General features: G+C 40.6%; 1 protein-coding gene across 6 annotated transcripts in view; it reads right to left on the bottom strand.

The window, feature by feature from the left end:
* The window catches only part of APP (amyloid beta (A4) precursor protein), a 313659-nt gene that overhangs the window by 18862 nt on the left and 275745 nt on the right, over window positions 1-19052 (bottom strand). For 3 of the 6 annotated variants that reach the window (XM_010838453.1, XM_010838449.1, XM_010838451.1), the window contains 2 exons: window positions 12792-13013; window positions 4133-4186 (listed from right to left, as the gene is read on the bottom strand). In XM_010838453.1, coding sequence (XP_010836755.1) covers window positions 4133-4186; window positions 12792-13013 — 276 coding nt within the window. The remainder of the gene's footprint in view (window positions 1-4132; window positions 4187-12791; window positions 13014-19052) is intronic. The other 3 variants (XM_010838454.1, XM_010838450.1, XM_010838452.1) reach the window with 1 other exon arrangement.

Here is a 19052-nt window from a genome sequence, read left to right as displayed (position 1 = left end):
GCACTTTCTAATAAATTTCATCTTATTCTGACCTCTAATCTTCCTGATACAAATTTTTATTCGGCTGTGACACTAATGCTTGTTTATCCCTCATTCGTTGTACATTTTTCTCTTTCTACAAACCCTTTTAAATCTGAGGTCCTTTTAGAACTAAAGTCATTTCTTTATACCTTACTTCTTTCTGTCATCAGGATCTAACAACGCAACAGTTAAAGCTATATTTCTGAGATTTTTAAGAAAACTGTCTTGAATACTCTTTCCTTCGAGATTTGTGAGACAAAATAACCACATTATAAAAAGGTAAAGAATGAGCTAGCTCTTCACTCAAAATTTAAAAAACCCACACTCTCGATGTATGGCAAAACCAATACAATATTGTAAAGTAATTAGCCTCCAATTAAGATAAATTTATATTAAGAATAAATAAATAAGAAATAAAAATAAAAACCCACACTCTTCCTGAAAGGATACCAAGAATACTTCCAATGGTCAAAAAATTTTCAAATTCATGCAGTAAGTCAGAACAACAGATAATTAATTATGGCACAACAGCTTTCAGGACTTTCAGCAGAAAAAGAGCTCATTTTTTATACAGCATGTATAGTCAGTCACCAAAGAGCCTTTCATTAAGCAAATCTCATTTAAAGGGGAAAAACTAATAAGCTTTCACCAGGGAAATATCATTGATAATAAAAGCTGAAACTGTGTCTAGTCATATGTGATGATTTAAGAAGATGTACATAAATCGCGTGGACCTTTCCTTGCAGGTTTACCCAATACAGTCCCTGAGCTGCTCTGATTCTACTCTAAGCCCTGCTGGGACTCTTGTTCTCTAAGTCACGGTGAGTCAGGAACAGCCTGCTGTTCATTTGAAGATGCTTTCTCAAAGGATCTGGTTTTCTTTATTAGGACTGGAGAAGGGTGGTCAAATTATAGTGGAAACATACCTCAGAGACATTGGGGATTTAGTTTCAAACCATCGCAATAAAGTTAATATTGCAATAAAGTGAGTCATACATTTTTTTTGTTTCCCAGTGCATATAAAGGTTATGCTTCCACTGTGCTGTAGTCTATTTCTAAAAAACAATGTGTGTACCTTAATTAAAAATACTTTATTGCCAAAAAAGGCTACCCATCATCTAAGCCTTCATCGAGTTGTAATCTTCTTGCAATAGTAACATCAAAGATGATTATCACAGATCACCATGATAGAATGATAATAAAGAAGTTCGAAATAACCTAAGAGTTACCAAAAAGTGACTTAGAGACACGAGTTGAGCAAATGCTGCCGGAAAAATGGAGCTTGCTTATCTCAGGGTTGCCGCAAAACTTCAGTTTGAAAAAAAAAATGCAATAACTGTAAAGTGCAATAAAGTGAGGTATGTCTCTATTTGTCTTCTTTATTCTGGTCAAATGCTGTAACTCGTCCTTCAGAGTCTATTTCTCTCAGGAAGTAAGGCTAGGGGAGTAGCTATAAAGGTCACTGTCCCCAGAAATCATTACTGATATTATGGTTTCCCTCTGCGACACTACATTCTAGAAGTTACTGTGTCCTGGTATTTCAGATATGAAAGTCAAGGAGAAGTCCTTTTCCTTAGCTGTGATTATACAAAAGCCGTTTCTCTACTTGTTTCCAAGTGACAACAGTGATTGTGTAAAAAACAATGCCATCAATTGAATGACATGATGGGACAATCTTGGAAGGGTCTTCTAAGTTCAGGAAGAATAACAGTATAATTTGGCACAGTAGATTCAAGCATGTGGTCTCAGAAAGCGTGATGATGAAGAACCAAAACTAATGCTATTCAATAGAAAACGTAGGGGGAAAACTGATCCACATTTCCAAAAGGCTCATTACAAGTGCCAAAAATACAGGGCATATGTATATCTTAATACACACGCAGCAAATAAAGTTATTCAGAAACATACCTGAGTTAGAGTCTCCCTCACTTCCTGAGAATTCTTTCCCATCTATGGCCCTCTCCTGGCGGAACTCAAGTTTTACAACAGTGTAAGAAAGGAAGACTGGCCCCGGTCATTCTCTCATCCATATAGAACTATTCTCCTCTTTGCAAATGGATGTGCTCCAAACCTTTCAAAACCCATCCTGAAGTCCATCTCCAGCAATGCACCCCTCGGTTAATGGCCCACCTGCTCACATTCCAAACATCACAAGATGGTTTACACTTTCTGTTGCTTTGAATTTCCCTGTCTTTCTAATTCCATCTCATCTTTCTAAATATGCAGTGTGGTTCTTCGATGCTACTTCAAGTTCCTGAGAGCAAGGACCTTATCACTTCAACTCTTTCAGCTCTCCAAAGCAGCTGAGGGGTCTTCGTAAAATAACAAAAGGAGCTATTGCCAATGTTACAATGGGGACTTTAGAAAAGGCTTCTTCCCATCTCTATATATCCACTAACGCTTAAAAAAAATCGCTTTCATTTAAGAATGTATGGAGAAGTCCATTTCATGTTTAAAAAAAAAAAAATTCTTCGGTGGTGTTACCTCTTCCTGGGTATTTCAGTAGGAACATAATGGCCCTGTGTGCCCAATATAGCAACTTAATAAAGCTTATTGAGTCAGTGCTTCTAATTCACACTGTATGCCTGTGGATGAGAAGCATCTCTTCCTTTAAAAATAAAGTAGGAAGTGCCATGAAAAAATGGCCCAAGGCAAAGGACCAACCCGAGCCGGTCTCAGACGCAGTTAGAACGGAACCAACCCTCAGCCTTGGGTCCTACCAGTGGGCTGAGCAGGCCGGGGATGTGTCAATTCCCTGTTCCTTGAAATTCACTTGTGTGACACAGGCAATAAGGAAGACGTTAGGCGAGCTGAAGCTGTGCCTGACTTACTGTAATTTATGTCTCTGAAAAGCCCTACAGAAAGGGATCATAGAATCAAGGAGATCGGCTGTCAAGATCTGTCACTCCACAGTCCCTGATGCCCTGTTAATTACACTGCAGAGGCATGAAGAAGCCACAGGCAGACTCTGAATTTCTCCTCTATGACGGTGGTTGGAGGCAGATGCAACCTGAACCTGAGCTGGAAGAAAGAGGGGCAGGCTCCTGCTTCTGGCCCTGCTGCTGGCTGCATCTGAACAGGGGATCAGAGGTCAACAACTCCTAGCATTAACATGTCCCTGTGAGGTTAGCGCCCTGTTCCGAGATTACTGCAGGGGACGTTATGAGGATACAAGGGAAAATATGGGTAGGGTTGCACTCTTGGGAGTAAAATATTCCCAAAATATATACCGAGATTTGCCAATCCAGTTAACTTCTCTCCTCTCTCTGATCCACTGAAAGCAGTGGTGCTATCAGTTGGGTGAGGTTGTGCATGGGGTCAAAACCAGGCGTGCATATGTTTCTGTTGTGTGTAAAAGTACATTTGAGACCTAGGTTCAATACAGAACAAAGGTGAAAATGCGTTTCTTCTTAATGCTCGGGAAATTACAAAAAAAGAGAAGTGTTCATACTGGTGTTAATGGGAATTTAAAGTAGCATAAAAAATAAGGGACTTGTATGGACAGTTAGGCATGGAACTTCTGCTGTGTTTTAGACACTCATCAACAATAACCATATACAACTCACAAAAGATAAAACGGAAATATTTCTGGGCTCTAAAGATATTCCAATTCCGCTATTTTTAGGAAGGCACATCTAACAAGAACTGAAGTTTGAGCCAGGTTCAGTTAGAAACGGAACATCCAGATGCCAAATAAGAAAGGAAGAAACGAGACGCTCCTAGAAGTAACCAGGTCGCCACCAGCTGAAGTCTACATCTGTGTAGGTCTCCATTTTTCCAGGAAGGATAGGGTCTCTAGAACCCTCTCCACTTAAAAAAAAATTAAAAAAAAAAAAAAAATCCCAAGCATTGGAAGGGCTCCTTTTCATTGTTTCAAAAGGAACGCTCAGACAGAATTAAAACAAACAAACAAAAACAAAAAAACACACCTAATTAGGGACTTGGGAAATGAAGTGTAAGGGAAAACAAGGGAGAGTTTTAAAGTTTGGTTTCCACGGTCCTTTCGCATCCTGCTTCTCCAACCTTGCAATGCGGAAGGACTGACCCCGGAGAAAGGGGCTGCTCTGCGTAAGCGCGGGATGCGGCGGGGAGGAGGGTACCCGGGTTATACCTGGTCGAGTGGTCAGTCCTCGGTCGGCAGCAGGGCGGGCATCAACAGGCTCGACTGGGTACAGGAAGCAAGACACACAGAAAGCAAACAAGACAAATCGAGATGGTTAAGTTGTGGCTCCTGAACACAGCGCAGGGAAAAAAGCATGTGCAATACACAAGTCATATATAAAAAAAGGAGCAGCTAGAAAAGGACCACAGTTAATCTCCAGCATCAAGGATGGGAGGGGTACCACTTCAAAAGGCTTATCGCTATTGATGTGCCAATCCTGCTCCTTAAGTTTTCCAATAAAAGCACTCACCAGGACACGCGGCAACATCAAAGGAGAGGGGCTGGTGAGAGTGGGTTTTCCTCCCAGTGAGTTGAGAGATAGTTTCTTGGCTTTTGATTAGAAATAAAATACATGATGCCCAGTCCAGTGGAAAATCTTAAAGATAACTCCTTTTACAACTGTCCAACCTTATCTTATTTTACAGTTAATTAACTACAAAAGGACTCTGTTAAATCCCCAGGGGAAATGCAAATAGGAATTTATCAGGAGAACAAAGCTTCACCACATAATCTGCCATTTAGCGAATGAAATTTGTTCCCAGTTTGAGGGAGGCAGAGGTAAGCCAGAGTTTATCTCCCTCTCTGTGTTTTTTTTTTTTCCTCTCCGTATTTTTAAAGACTGGTTTCTATTTAATAGATGACATACCGTTGAAATGTATGAAGTGAGAGTATTTCCTTTTGTGTTTGTCGACTTTCACAATTTTGGGTTTGACCCAAAGAAAACACTGAAGGAGGCACAATAGTGTCCACTATTATTTACCATTAGCTGGTATTTCCAAAGTGCTTCTGGTTCTCAGAAAATATTAACTTGAACTTACCCTGGTCTTTCAAGAAATGGGCAAGGGAGAGAAACAAAGCTTTTAGGATTAACAATGGACAAGGGGACAGTGAAGCCAGGTCGCTTGTTGTTCTTTAGTCGCCAAGTCATGTCTGACTCTTTTGTGACCCCATGGACTGTAACCCCCCTGCCCAGGCTCTCTGTCCATGGGATATCCCAGGCAAGAATACTAGAGTGGGCTGCCATTTCATTCTCCTTCTTCCTGACCCAGGGATCGAACCCACGTCTCCTGCATTGGCAAGTGGATTCTTTACCACTGAGCCACCTGGGAAGCTCGGTAAAGCCATGAAGGAGGAATAAAGCCTCTTGGGTGTGGCCCTGGAAACAGAAAGGTAAGAAGATAAGAAAAAGTGAGCAGTGGTGTCCGTAGGAAGAGAAGGTGTCCTGGACAGGATGTCATTTGGATCAGGAGTTTCAACAAGACCATACAGCTTAGGGATGCATACAGACCAGGCATTCAAAGATGGGATTATATGCCCAAGTCAATTTTGAATGCCACACATTGGCAGGAACAGTGAGGGAGAAGAAAATGGCAGCAAGCCAAGTCTTCAGAACAGGAGAAAAAAATGTTGCTGAGAATACAAAGACATTTGGATACAAAAGGTGATTTGGTCCTTTATCACACAGCCTGGCAGCAGGAGAGGGGAAAGGGGGGTGGAGACAGCCAAAGCTGATATTTATAGTGTAAGTGACCAAGGGCAAATGACAACATCTGAGGCTGTGTTTTTAATAAGTAAAATATTAATAGAAATAATAACTCTTACCTTCTTATTGTAACGAGGAAACAAAAACTTTTTAAAATCCATTTCAGATTGCAATACTATAAAATTGCATTTATTAAATATCCTACTTATGAATTAATCTATGACACCTATCGTGAGGATGACTAATACTCTGTTCACTATCAAATGAAGACCTACTTCCTTCTGCAACTCACAAATACATGTGAACAATGCTGTTTCTCTGTATTTCATCCTTTTTCCGTTGCATAAGGGACTTTATTACTCCTTATAAAATGGTGTTCACGGAAGGATTATTGTACTTTTTGAGGACTTCCTGATGACAAGATGCCTAAATGGTGCTTCAGTTGAAGAAAAAGATACCAAAATCACAGAGCAAAACCTTCATCAGTGGTTAACTCATTAGCAACTGTGACTCAGGGGAAAGCAGTTGAGTTTGTGGTTTAAATCTCAGTTGAAGACCTGGTAGTCAGTCTCGGGGTCCATGTTAATGCCACCACTTGTTCTTTCTGTGTTCCTGGGCAAATGTCATTCTTCTGAACCTCACTTCTGTCACAAGGAATCTAGGTTTTCCCAGGGCTGAAACATGCACACGTATGCCAAAGACCTTTACAAATGATGAAGCCCTATTCCTTAATTACTCAAAGGAATATGGAAACACATCAACTGTGCATAGAAAAAAGCCTGAAAGATGCTACCGCAAAAGCTATCATTAATTTATTCTGGGTGAGAGATCACGCCTATAAATTTCTCTGCCTTTTTCTTTGAAGGTGCATGTATTATTTGAAAACAGTAATAAATACTTTTTCTGTTTTTTGGGAAGATAAACAACAATCATTTTAGTGACGTAAACATTAGTTTAACAATGTGAGGCTGATTTAATATGAATAAATATTCAAAAAATACGGTATTCTTGTGTTCAGTGATCAGACACCTATGCATTTTTAAAAAGATAATCACATCACTCTAAAAAAAAATACACTGACAAGACAAAGGAGTATTATTCCCAATCCAAAATAAATATTTCTAATTTTTCAAATAGACCATTTACTTCTTGAGCCAGAAAGTAACTTTAGTATAAAGTAACTTCAATAGTGTTCAAAACATGTTACTTTGACTGTGTAGTAAATTAAACATAAGAAACATAAAAACTTTAGCAGAAATGTGTTATTTCACTGCCTGTAGCAGCTTTGCATCATGTAGTCCCCTACAAAAAGAGAGAAATAGAAGGACAGCAACTCAAGGACTTCTGAGTTTGTTGGTTCTGGTGTTCACTGTATTAATAATAAGCCAATTCTAAGCTAAACGTTGCCCAGCATAAACTCTCCTCCCCACCAGTCCCAAGGTGATAGAAGGGCAACAGGAAACCAGTTTTACACGTACATTAAGAGGGGCCTGAAAAGGCTTAGCTTCCAGGTTTGATGAAGGACATTATTTAATCTCATTTTCCCCATTTTAAAAGTGCTTTGTTCATTGCTGCATTATGGCTAAGTGAAAATGGACCAGGGGGCTATTTCTTGATGCAATCACGCACATCTGGTCTTATAAGACCTCCTGTGCCTCTGGAGGAATATTAGAGTACTCTGTGTACGGGTTACATACAGACAAGCTGACCGCTGGCCACAAAGACTTTCCAGGAGCCACTGCATTTTCCGGATCTTCAGCCTGGCCTGTTCAGGCAGTCATGCAAATACAGAACAAACACAAATGCTATCCACACAAAAGCTTTCAGCCAGATGATTTCATGATCCGTGAGAACAACCGTTTTAGGAACAACAGCCTCACTTTGGTTTAGCCATTTCAGTTTTGTGGTTCAGAAAAACCACAGAATAAAAATCCCTGAAGGCAAATCGCAGCTGGTCAAAGAGCTTAAAATATTGGAAAACTGTTCTGTGATACACTTATTTTTTCAATATAAATTAAAAGAACGCCTGGGTGACTGACCCTCTCTGTGGATCTGACTGATTGTTCTTGAGAAAAACAACAAATTCTGGTAGGCCTTTGAAGCTCTGATGATGATAAGGACTGCAGGAACAATGAGAGGAAATCCTCTGAGAATTTTAGATATTTTCAATAGCCCTGTATAGGAGCACATGTCGGTGAGATAAGCAAGGAACGAGGCTCTGGGGAGAGGGAGAAGAGGAATATAGGGAGAAAGAGTGAGATTTTAGGACTATTATATGGTTTGTTACATTCATTAATTTTAAGGGTACCGTAAGTCTTCTACATATGAACCTTTCAGTGGCAAACTTTCAAAGAAGTGAATGTGCGGTTGCATATTGAGTCGCGTAAGTTAGTTCACATGTCTGGAGTACACGGTGCAGGCGGATCCTCTACAGGTGGCTGTGCTTTTCTGTAATTTACTGTGTGGTACAGGATAGAGTTCAGTAGTACAGTATCTTTATTTCAAGCCCAGGGTGTCCAGAAGCAAGTGTAAAAGCAGCTGGTACTGCTGTACTTTTCAAGGTACTGTGCTGTAAGGTGAATGTGTTTTCTTTTTTTGTTTGTTTGTTTTACTTAATTCAGTGATGTTTGGTGCTGCTGCTAAGTCGCTTCAGTCGTGTCTGACTCTGTGCGACCCCACAGATGGCAGCCCACCAGGCTCCCCCGTCCCTGGGATTCTCCAGGCAAGAACACTGGAGTGGGTTGCCATTTCCTTCTCCAATGCATGAAAGTGAAAAGTGAAAGTGAAGTCGTTCAGTCGTGTCCGACTCTTAGCGACCTGATGGACTGCAGCCTACCAGGGTCCTCCGTCCATGGGATTTTCCAGGCAAGAGTACTTTTTATGAATTGTGTGTCACTCTTTGTGACTCCATGGACTGTTGCCCACCAGGCTCCTCTGGCCACTGGATTTTCCAGGCAAGAATACTGGAGTGGATTGCTATTCTCTTCTTCAAGGGATCTTCCTGACTCAGGGATCGAACCTGTCCTCCTGCATTGCAGGCAGATTCTTTACTGTCTGAGCCACCGGGGAAGCCCCTTTTATGTATTATTTGTGTGAAATGTATTATACATCTATTACAGTACAGTACTATATAGCCAATGGTATTAGTTTGGTACCTAGGCTAACTGATGAACTTACGAATGAACTGGATTTATGAACATGCGCTCAGAACGAAACTCCCGTTCATATGTAGGGGACTTACTATGTACTGTTTAGCTCATAGGGTGACTCTCTGAGACAAGCTGGTAAAACTTCTCTAATAAGGTCCTGGTTCGATTTTTTTAAAAAAAGAAAGCTACCCCTGAATGTTTCCTACATTTCAAGCACTTTACTAAGAGCTTTTCATACCATCTTATTTAACGCTCACACCCTTTGAGTTAGCTATTATTATCAACTTCATTTTACAAACTAGGAAACAGTCAGAGACACTTTGTGACTTGGCCCAGATCACACAGCTGGGATTTAAACTCTGATGCACAGCATTCTGGAGTGTGGGATGGCGGGGAATGTGGAGGTCTTTTGGATTGCCACTGTGATAGAAGGAGGGAGGATATTAACGGCATTTAATAGTTGGGGACCTAGGATGCTAGACAGAATGCACAGGGCAAACTCATACAAATAAACACTGTCCTGCATCCCACACAGCTTCCTAAACTCCTGCTGCACTTTCTGTTGTTGTTCATGTTAGTTGCTCAGTCATATGTGACTCCTTGTGACCCCATGGACTGTAGCCCACCATGCTCCTCTGTCCATGGACTTCTCCAGGCAAGAATATAAGAATACTGGAGTGAGTTGCCATTCCCTTCTCCAGGGAATCTTTCTGACCCAGGGGTCAAACCAGGGTCTCCCACACCGAGGGCAGATTCTTGACCATCTGAGCCACCAGGGAAGCCCTGGACATTTATGTATTGATGATTATGTGAGCCCAGAACCTCACTCAGCTTTACATGTAAACACAAATCATTTCTGCACAGTTCTTACTGTAACCTGGATCTTCCCAGAGCCCACCAAAGGATAATATGAAGAAAAACTTTAATTTAGGACCTCCGTATCAGTCTGCATCTATATTTGTTACATCCATAAGGGGGCAGACACTTGACTGCTATGTTTTCCACTGGTAGTCAAGCCTGAACACTTATTGAAACATTTACTTTGACGTCCATTATATTTACTAACCCCCTAAACACTGTCAGCTCATTTTAAGATTCATTAAGGAGACTTTTCAACATTTAGAAAAGGAGGGTTGGTCTGATGATGGTGAAAACCAGAACTCAGACTCTGAGATCTTAACTATTATTGCCTCCAATATTCTTCTGCAAGAATTTGCTGTTGTTCAATAACATCCTTATTTAATGAGAATATTAGCTTTTTTAACGAAGCCAACAAAGGTCCATCTAGTAAAGGCTATGGTTTTTCCAGTGGTCATGTATGGATGTGAGAGTTGGTCCGTGAAGAAAGCTGAGTGCTGAAGAATTGATGCTTTTGAACTGTGGTGTTGAAGAAGACTCGTGAGAGTCCCTTGGACTGCAAGGAGATCCAACCAGTCCATTCTGAAGGAGATCAGCCCTGGGATTTCTTTGGAAGGAATGATGCTAAAGCTGAAACGCCATTACTTTGGCCACCTCATGTGAAGAGTTGACTCATTGGAAAAGACTCTGATGCTGGGAGGGATTGGGGGCAGGAGGAGAAGGGGACAACAGAGGATGAGATGTCTGGATGGCATCGCTGACTCGATGGATGTGAGTCTGAGTGAACTCCGGGAGTTGGTGATGGACAGGGAGGCCTGGCGTGCTGCAATTCATGGGGCCGCAAAGAGTCGGACACGACTGAGTGACTGAACTGAACTGAACTGATGTAATTTTTAATCACGATCATGTATATGTATATGAATACATATAGGGTCAAGATAAAATACTCAGGGCATATGAAGGCAGATTTATTTAACTGTTGGTACTATTTATGTTATTAATATAATAAATGCAAAGTTCAATTTCCTTCATTAAAGACAACCAAGGAAACATGTAGGCTGATATTCACATATGAAGCAGTTAAGCTCTTAATACTTGACAGAGAAAGGGAAATTTTGAAATTCAGGGAAGGCAACACCTTCAGGGATTATTATAACTTTTTGCTATTCTCTATTGTGCTGTGTGGAGCTACGCACTGCACTTCTTTGTCTTCACTAAATTTGAAGAGTTAACATAAACAGGGCTACAGTATCTTTATCTTCATTAAGCTTTGCATGATTCACATTTTTAAAGGAAATACCGAAGATTACAACAAACATCAACGTTAATATCTGTGAATTAATTTCACTCTGCTGCTAATTCAGCTTCTGTTGTTAGCTTTATAAATCTCTTCCCATAAACTTTACCCATAAATAAATTACAATTTATAGTCTCTGTTACTTGTGTGTGTGTTCATAAAAATGATTTAGGTAAACTCTAAAGTACGCTTTATCCTACTTTTCCAAAATCAATACATAACTGAAAATATTAAATGGGAACATTTCATTTATGGAAAATATATACTTAAAAGATATGTGAAAGGTCTTAAATTATAAGCAATTGATAGGCAATTCTTTATAATTTTAGAAGCACACTGGAGATGAATAAGTTCTCAGTGGCAGGGGTAATTTTTAATAAAAATAGAGAATAATCTATGTATTTAAGTTTTTCTCTTAAAAGCTAAAACCTGGACATAAATGACAAACTACACATTTAACACTATTTGGTATAAAAAGGGCATAAAGGACTGCAATTTGCTACTAAAGTTTGTGAGACCTCATACATGTTACCTATTTTTCTGTCAATTGAACAACCCATTATCTTAACAAAAAAGAGGAAATCTTGTGTGCGTTCTATTTACAAAATGAGATTGGACATTTTTCGCAAACAATTCTCATTTGAGATTGAATGATGAGGATTTTAAATGACCAAAATATATTTATCTTTAAAAAAATGACACAAGTAGCATTCTAGTAATAATACAATTTCATAAGTCACCCAGCTCTGATACTAAATCTCCTTATATTTTTTCCATGTTAGAATTGTTTTTATAAATGGTAGTCTTAATTATTTTTATATTATAAATAACATTGCTGTTTGTATCTGATATGATTACCAAAAGGTACCTTTTTCCAAATGAATAAAACAAATTTGTGGTGATTACCCCTCTTATGAAAGCAGTCTATGTTAAAGATTTTTTGCAATGGTTCTTAAAGAAAGTTGCTCCAGTGCACTTAAGATCTAAAACTGGATTTATATTTAGTCGGAGGAGTGCCTGACTGTATTTTGAGGTATCCATACTACAAATATCCATATTACAAATATTGCCATCAAAAGTCGTCACTTAAACAAAGAAGAATGACAGATAAAATCCTGTGTTCTTGAAAAACAAACTATTAGTATCTCAAAATCAAGGTGTTCCCCTGTTTGAAATTTCATACTTCTGGAACATGTAATGGAATAAGAACTAAAAAATTCTCTCTGCCCAATAGATACTATTTGAAAAGTTTTGCTAAGAAATCCCTGCGAAAGAAGGTATATATATAATCCATTGTGCCAGTTTATTGACAGAGAAAATCTTGTTTCTTTGAATTATCAAAGGAAGTAACATTAAGATTAATGTGCTTTTTAATTTTGACAAATGCTTTGTATTTAACTTTCTAAACCTCAAACTGTGTTAACTCTTAAGCAAAATTACATTTCATGACCTGAGTGTTTCTCTATCTTTGCCTTTCACATTTAATGCAATCTGAAATTTAATGCACTAAAATGAATAACCGACGAGGACCTTTTGGGTCCCTTTCAAACCTCCATTTATACAGGCCCCATCGAAATTTCTCTGTCCACTGAGTGAACTGCGATTTCCGTAATTCCATCACCTGTTTTCTTTGAAGGTGGGCATTTGAGGCCACTGTCTCAAGGACACTAACTGGATACTGTGCTTTCATTCCAGAACCAACAAAATACTTCTTGGTGAGGAAGCATTAAAAAAAAAATTCATATAGAAAGTCACCCTTTAGGAATGTGAGAGAGATTACATATGTACCAGACTACTGTTGTTCCCTCTTGGGCTTCTTACCTTCGTTTTCCGTGTTGGCGGGCACAGAGTCAACCCCGAAAGGATGCCAGGGCTGGAGGTCGTCCAGGCTGAACTCGCCATTCACGGGAAGAAGCTCCACGGTGGTTTTGGTTTCGGTCAAAGATGGCATGAGAGCATCATTGCCGTAGCTGATCCTCGGTTCACTGATTATGTTGGCCAAGACATCGTCCGAGTAGTTCTGTTCTTTCTGCAGCAGCTCATCTAAACCAAACAAAAGCCATGTCTTGGGTGAGTAACAGCAACAATTACAACAGAAGCAGTGGCAGCAGCTACCGCTTGCTGTCTGCTAGGCACGATTTTATTTATGATGTGGGTACTGTTATCACCTCCACCCTATAGACAGGAGAACTGAGGTACACGGTAGATAAGCCACTTATACAGAATCACAGCTAGCAATGCCCAAGGTGGGATTTGAGCCCTGGGAGGATGGCTTAGACCAAGGTGGATGCTCTGACCAGGTGCACCACTTCCCCTAGTGAGAAACCTGGAAGGGTCCTTCCCTCCAGACACAGGTAGATTCTCCTAGTTGACAGGGATCATAGAGGAATGGATAGGATACTTCGGTGGGGTGTTTGCAGTGCACTGGGCTTAGTAAGCCAGATATAGTTTCTTTCAAGCTGAAGGACATATCTGGTGAATTTCTAGTCTTTCCATGAACATGTTTAAGAACAAGAAAAGCGTAAGTAACAGGCTGCCTGCTTGTTCCACTCCTGAACAGTTCTCATTGTTTTGCCTTGAAAACAATCTGTCTTCCTCAAATGCTCCCAGGGGCTGCATGATACGTGTTCTGAGGCAACAAAGCAACAAGCCCCTAGCCCTGCCGGGTGTGGCCTTGCAGACATGAAGCTCTGTGCCAGCCTTCTCTTCTGTGGGGTACACAGCCCTGCCTGCCAACATTCCTCATGGGCTCTCAACCCAAATATCCCGTCTTTCTCCTCTGCTGCATCTCCTTTCAAAACATACCATCAGACAGTAAAGAACCTGCCTGCCAATGCAGGAGCATTAGGTTCGACCCTTGGGTTGGGAAGATCCCCTGGAGGAGAGCATGGCAACCTACTCCAATATTCTTGCCTGGAGAATCCCATGGACAGAGGAGCCCAGTGGGCTACCGTCCATAGGGTCACAAGGAGGTTGGACATGGCTGAGTGACAATAACAACAAGGGAGCTGTCACAGTGGAAAATCTTACATCTGCGCTTCATAAAACACGCACAGCATTTCAGATTGCAGCAAATCATGGTGTTCCTTCATTTCTCTTTTATCTCTCATACCGTTGGCAGGAAATTTCCTCCAAATGGCCACTAAAATGTAGAGAGCCCCATGGTGGTTAATTTTCCTGGTTTATTACATTCATTTTCAGAAAATGAAAGAATGAAATATTCAAGAAACATTACATTTTCAGTAGAGTGAAAAGCACTTAGACGTGAAAGACATTTTTGGTACCAAAGTAGAAATCCACTTTTCTATCTCAATGTGACACAGGAGATTTAGAAACAGCCCCCTCTGGTCATCTCACTTGGAACAATGAAGTCAGTGTGGTGTTTACAGGAGGAAAAGAGGGTGGAAATGATGGATTACCGTTTGCGGGAATAGGATTCAATTCTGTGATCATAAAATGTCTAAGACAGCCACCGACTTATTGACATTATTAAGGGCTCGGGTTTTTACCAACTGTTAACACAATTCATACCAAACAATTCCTCCTATGATAAAAAAAAAAATCCAGAACTAAATGCAATTATCTCATTGTTCATTCTGAGTGAAACTTTATCTTTGAATTTTATGGTCAGACTGATCACAGAGAAACCACACTTCTACTATGTTGGTGGCCCTGATGGATAATCTTTTTATCTGAGTTAATTTATTATTTTATTACAGCACTTTGATGGCATATATTGGGATTTCAAAGCTTTTAAGCATCTACATTTGCCAACTGCTATATTAAACTAAAAGACTAGGCACATTTCTCAAAAGACTCTTTATTTTCCTAAAAGCTAATTGTTACTGCCCCAAATTACAGCAGTTACCTCTGTAGTCAAATATCTTCTGTAATACCCTAGCTTATGAGCCTTGTAGTTAAAAGTGGAAATATTCAACTAAATTCAGTGATGGTAATATTTAATCTGCAGTTTAAACAACAAAAAGAAGTTTAATTTCAGATATTTAACATGCAATCAAACCCATTGTATGCTGCCCTTTCAAAAATGCTTTGAGGATATATATCAGGCATGTGCGTGCGTGCGTGCTAAGCCACTTCAGTTGTGTCCTAGTCTTTGCGACCCTATGGACTGTAGCTGGCCAGGCTGTTCTGTCTATGGGATTCTCCAGGCATGAATATTGGAGTGGGCTGTCATGCTCTCCTCCAGGGGATCTTCCCGACTCAGGGATCGAATCCCCATCTCTTACGTCTTCTGCATTGGCAAGTGGGTTCTTTACCACCACTGCCACCTGGGAAGACCATATCAGGCATACTTCTAGCAAATAAGAAAAACAAAACATCTCACCACATAGCTGTCATTAAAGATATTTACAATATGTATTTTTAAAAAAAGCAACATCAAAAGAGATCCCTGGTTGATTTCATCTTCAAATGACTAACATATTTTGTTCTTGGAGAAGCAGTAGACTACGATGATAATTTATTTTGAGAGAAGTGGCCTCATAAAAGTGAAGAAGGAAACAGAACAGGCTCTATCTTGAAAGCAGGACTCCATCTTGGGCCGGACTGTGGACTTTGAGCTATATGCCCAGTATCTATGGAGATGATATACCAACTGGAAAACCAGGCCCCTGGAAGGAAGAGCCCCAGGGCTCTCTGTTGCCTAAAAAAAATACCCTAATTAATAGCCTAATTATCTGTGTAACCGAACAGAATCATACATTCTATAATGCTTACTGGGGTATGACCACAGGCCTATTGATAATTGTCCACTGTTAACTACCTAGGCTTAAGGCATATGATCACGGTTAACTCTGATTGTATCTTTCTTTTTCCTTTGTTCAGACTAGTTTCAGGGAACCATATACATTTAGGGTATATAAGGTTTTCACAAATGCTGGTCGGGGTCCTTGGCTAAGAGGAGACTCTGCCTTGGGCCCGCCGGTGTAATAAACTGCACTCCACTATCTGCATTGCCCTTCTGAGTGAGTGTGTTTCCTGGAACATGTGGCTACAACAAAAGGGCTTCTGAATAGGAAAAGGTCCTTTTAATGATTAATCCACTTGCCTCACTCCTCCTAAAAGTTTTACTGTCACATTTAAGGTTTCATGAAAATGAACTTTATAAACATTAAGTCAGTTCTTCTACAAGCTTCAGGTGTAATTACTGAACTACCTTTTCCATCCTTTGAACACATTTGGGGCAGGGAGGGAACCTCCGTCATACAGAGGAGGTCCAACCTCTTGTCTTTTCCCCTGTGAAACATGGCTAGTAAAGGTCTGATTTGGAGACTGGTGAACATGCCTAGGCTTGCTGGTTTTTCTTTCATATAGAATTGAACTTGCATCACTGTTAGCATTTCCCTCCTATTTTCTGGTTCTGGTGGAAACAGACACATTTATCTGCAGCCTCTCCTCCAAATGGAAATTTTTTTTCAACCTTGTCTAACAGGAGAGTCTCATGTGATCATTTCTTACATTTTAATAAATAATTACTTATGTATCTGAAAGCACTGAGGACCACACCTCTGAACAATGCATTTTCCCCCAACCCCACCCTTTCCAACTGCCACAGATGCAGCAGGCATATTTGTAAAAGGGATGTAATTTTTTCCCTATTGAGAAGCTCTACTATAAATCTGCTGTCATCTGTGCTAGGCACTTTGCCCACATCAAGACTATGAGATCAGATTTAATTTTCCAATCACAGTCTGTGCATGTCTGATTCATGGCTTAGCATGTAACTACCATGCTGTTCACTATATGGTACTTAACATGACCGGGCTTCCCTCGTGGCTTAGACGGTAAAGCATCTGCCTGCAATGAGAGAGACCTGGGTTCGACCCCTGGGTTGGGAAGATCCCCTGGAGAAGGCACTGGCAACCCACTCCAGCATTCTTACCTGGAAAATCCCATGGTCGGAGCAGCCTGGTAGGCTACAGCCCACGGGGTCACAAAGAGTTGGATACGACTAAGTGACTTCACTTTTACTTTCAATGTGACCATGGTCTATGAAACTCCCTAAGCTTCGCGTTCCTCATCTATAAAATTAGGAGGAGTTGGATAGATGGTTTTCATAGTTTCTTCACTTTGAATTCTCTTATCTTGGTATGTGGGCAACCCGCAAGAGCCTGTTGAAATCATAATCTCAGGTTCCAGCCTGAGCTAGGGAAACAGAATCTGCACATTTAACATGGTCCCCAGGCAATTTTTTAAAAAACTGTGAAGTATAGTCCATTTTCAATATTATATAAGTTACAGAGGTATAATACGTTGTTGTTCAGTCACTAAGTCATGTCTGACACTTTGTGACCCCACGGACTGCAGCATGCCAGGCTCCCCGGTCCTTTGCTACCTCCTGGAATTTGCTCAAATTCATGTCCATTTGAGTTGCTGATGCTATCTAACCATCTCATCCTCTGCTGCCCCCTTCTTTTGCCTTCAGTTTTTTCCAGCATCGGTATAGTGTTCAGTTCAGTCGCTCAGTCATGTCTGACTCTTTGCAACCCCATGAACTGCAGCACACCAGGCCTCCCTGTCCATCACCAACTCCCAGAGTTCACTCAAACTCACATACATCGAGTCGGTGATGCCATCCAGCCATCTCATCCTCTGTCATCCCCTTCTCCTCCTGCCCCCAATCCGTCCCAGCATCAGAGTCTTTTCCAGTGAGTCAACTCTTCGTATGAGGTGGCCAGAGTACTGGAGTTCCAGCTTTAGCATACCGTGTACAATATAATGATTCCTGATTTTTAAAGGTTACTCCATTTACAGCTACTATAAAATATTGGCTATATTCCCTGTGATGTACAGTATATTCTTGTAGCTTATTTTATACCTAATAGTATGTACCTTTTACTCCCCTACTCCTATATTGCCCCTTCCTTCTTCCCTCTCCCCATGGTAACCACTAGTTTGTTCTTATTTTGAAGTCTGATTTTTTTGGGGTTATATTCACTAGTTCATTGCATTTTCTAAATTCCCCATATAAGTAACATCATATAGTTTGTCTTTATCTGACTTATTTCACTTAGCATGGTACATCTGATCCCAGGCCAGTCTTAAGCACATTACAGTCTGACCACTGCTATAAGGTGTATCTATACAAAGGCATCACTGCACAATGGCCTCAGCATCCCCTTCACAGAAGACAGGCCTCAAAACAAAGCAAGGTGTCAAAGGTAAGTATGGCCCAGAAACCATGTCGCAGAAGAAACCTGGCTGCCAACACACCTTCAAGGCATGTTCATAAACCCAACCCACCCTATTGCCTTCAAGCTACCATCATGATAAAATTTTTCTGAACCAGAAAACCGCAGGAAAGACTAGTTATGAATTTCTCCCCCCGCCTTTTTTTTTTTTTGCCAGACTGTTTGTCAGGCAGGAAATTACATAGGAGCCAGAGCAGGAAAGTGTTCAGGAAACAGGTTATTATTATTCAGATGCTGAGAAAAAGAATGTACTTAAAAACGCAGAGGGCACCAAAGGACATCCTTCCTTTCTGCGCTCTCCCCTAAGACCGAACAAACTTACCTCTAAGCATGGACTGCCCTGTAGTTCAATGGAGCAGAATTCGTCTAAAATTCGATCTGGGGGAGAACTTTGTGGTGTCCAGTTGATTGCTGGGCAAGGCTGGGAGGTTAAGATCATTGTGGGGCTCCTGTGCAACTGTGTCCAGCTATAACATCTTTTTTTGTTATCTTTTAAAACTGTTACTTTACTTATAGAGGAAAACAACAGAATGGGAAAGATTAGGGATCTCTTCAAGAAAATCAGAGATACCAAAGGACCATTTCATGCAAAGATGGGCTCGATAAAGGACAGAAATGGTATGGACCTAACAGAAGCAGTAGATATTAAGAAGAGATGGCAAGAATACACAGAAGAACTGTACAAAAAAGATCTTCATGACCCATATAATCACGATGGTGTGATCACTCACCTAGAGCCAGACATCCTGGAATATGAAGTCAAGTGGGCCTTAGAAAGCATCACTACGAACAAAGCTAGTGGAGGTGATGGAATTCCAGTGGAGCTATTTCAAATCCTGAAAGATGATGCTGTGAAAGTGCTGCACTCACT

Source organism: Bison bison, unplaced genomic scaffold, assembly GCF_000754665.1.
Source record: "Bison bison bison isolate TAMUID 2011002044 unplaced genomic scaffold, Bison_UMD1.0 scf7180017864094, whole genome shotgun sequence".
Lineage (NCBI taxonomy): Eukaryota > Metazoa > Chordata > Mammalia > Artiodactyla > Bovidae > Bison > Bison bison.
This window is presented reverse-complemented; position numbering and strand designations above follow the sequence as displayed.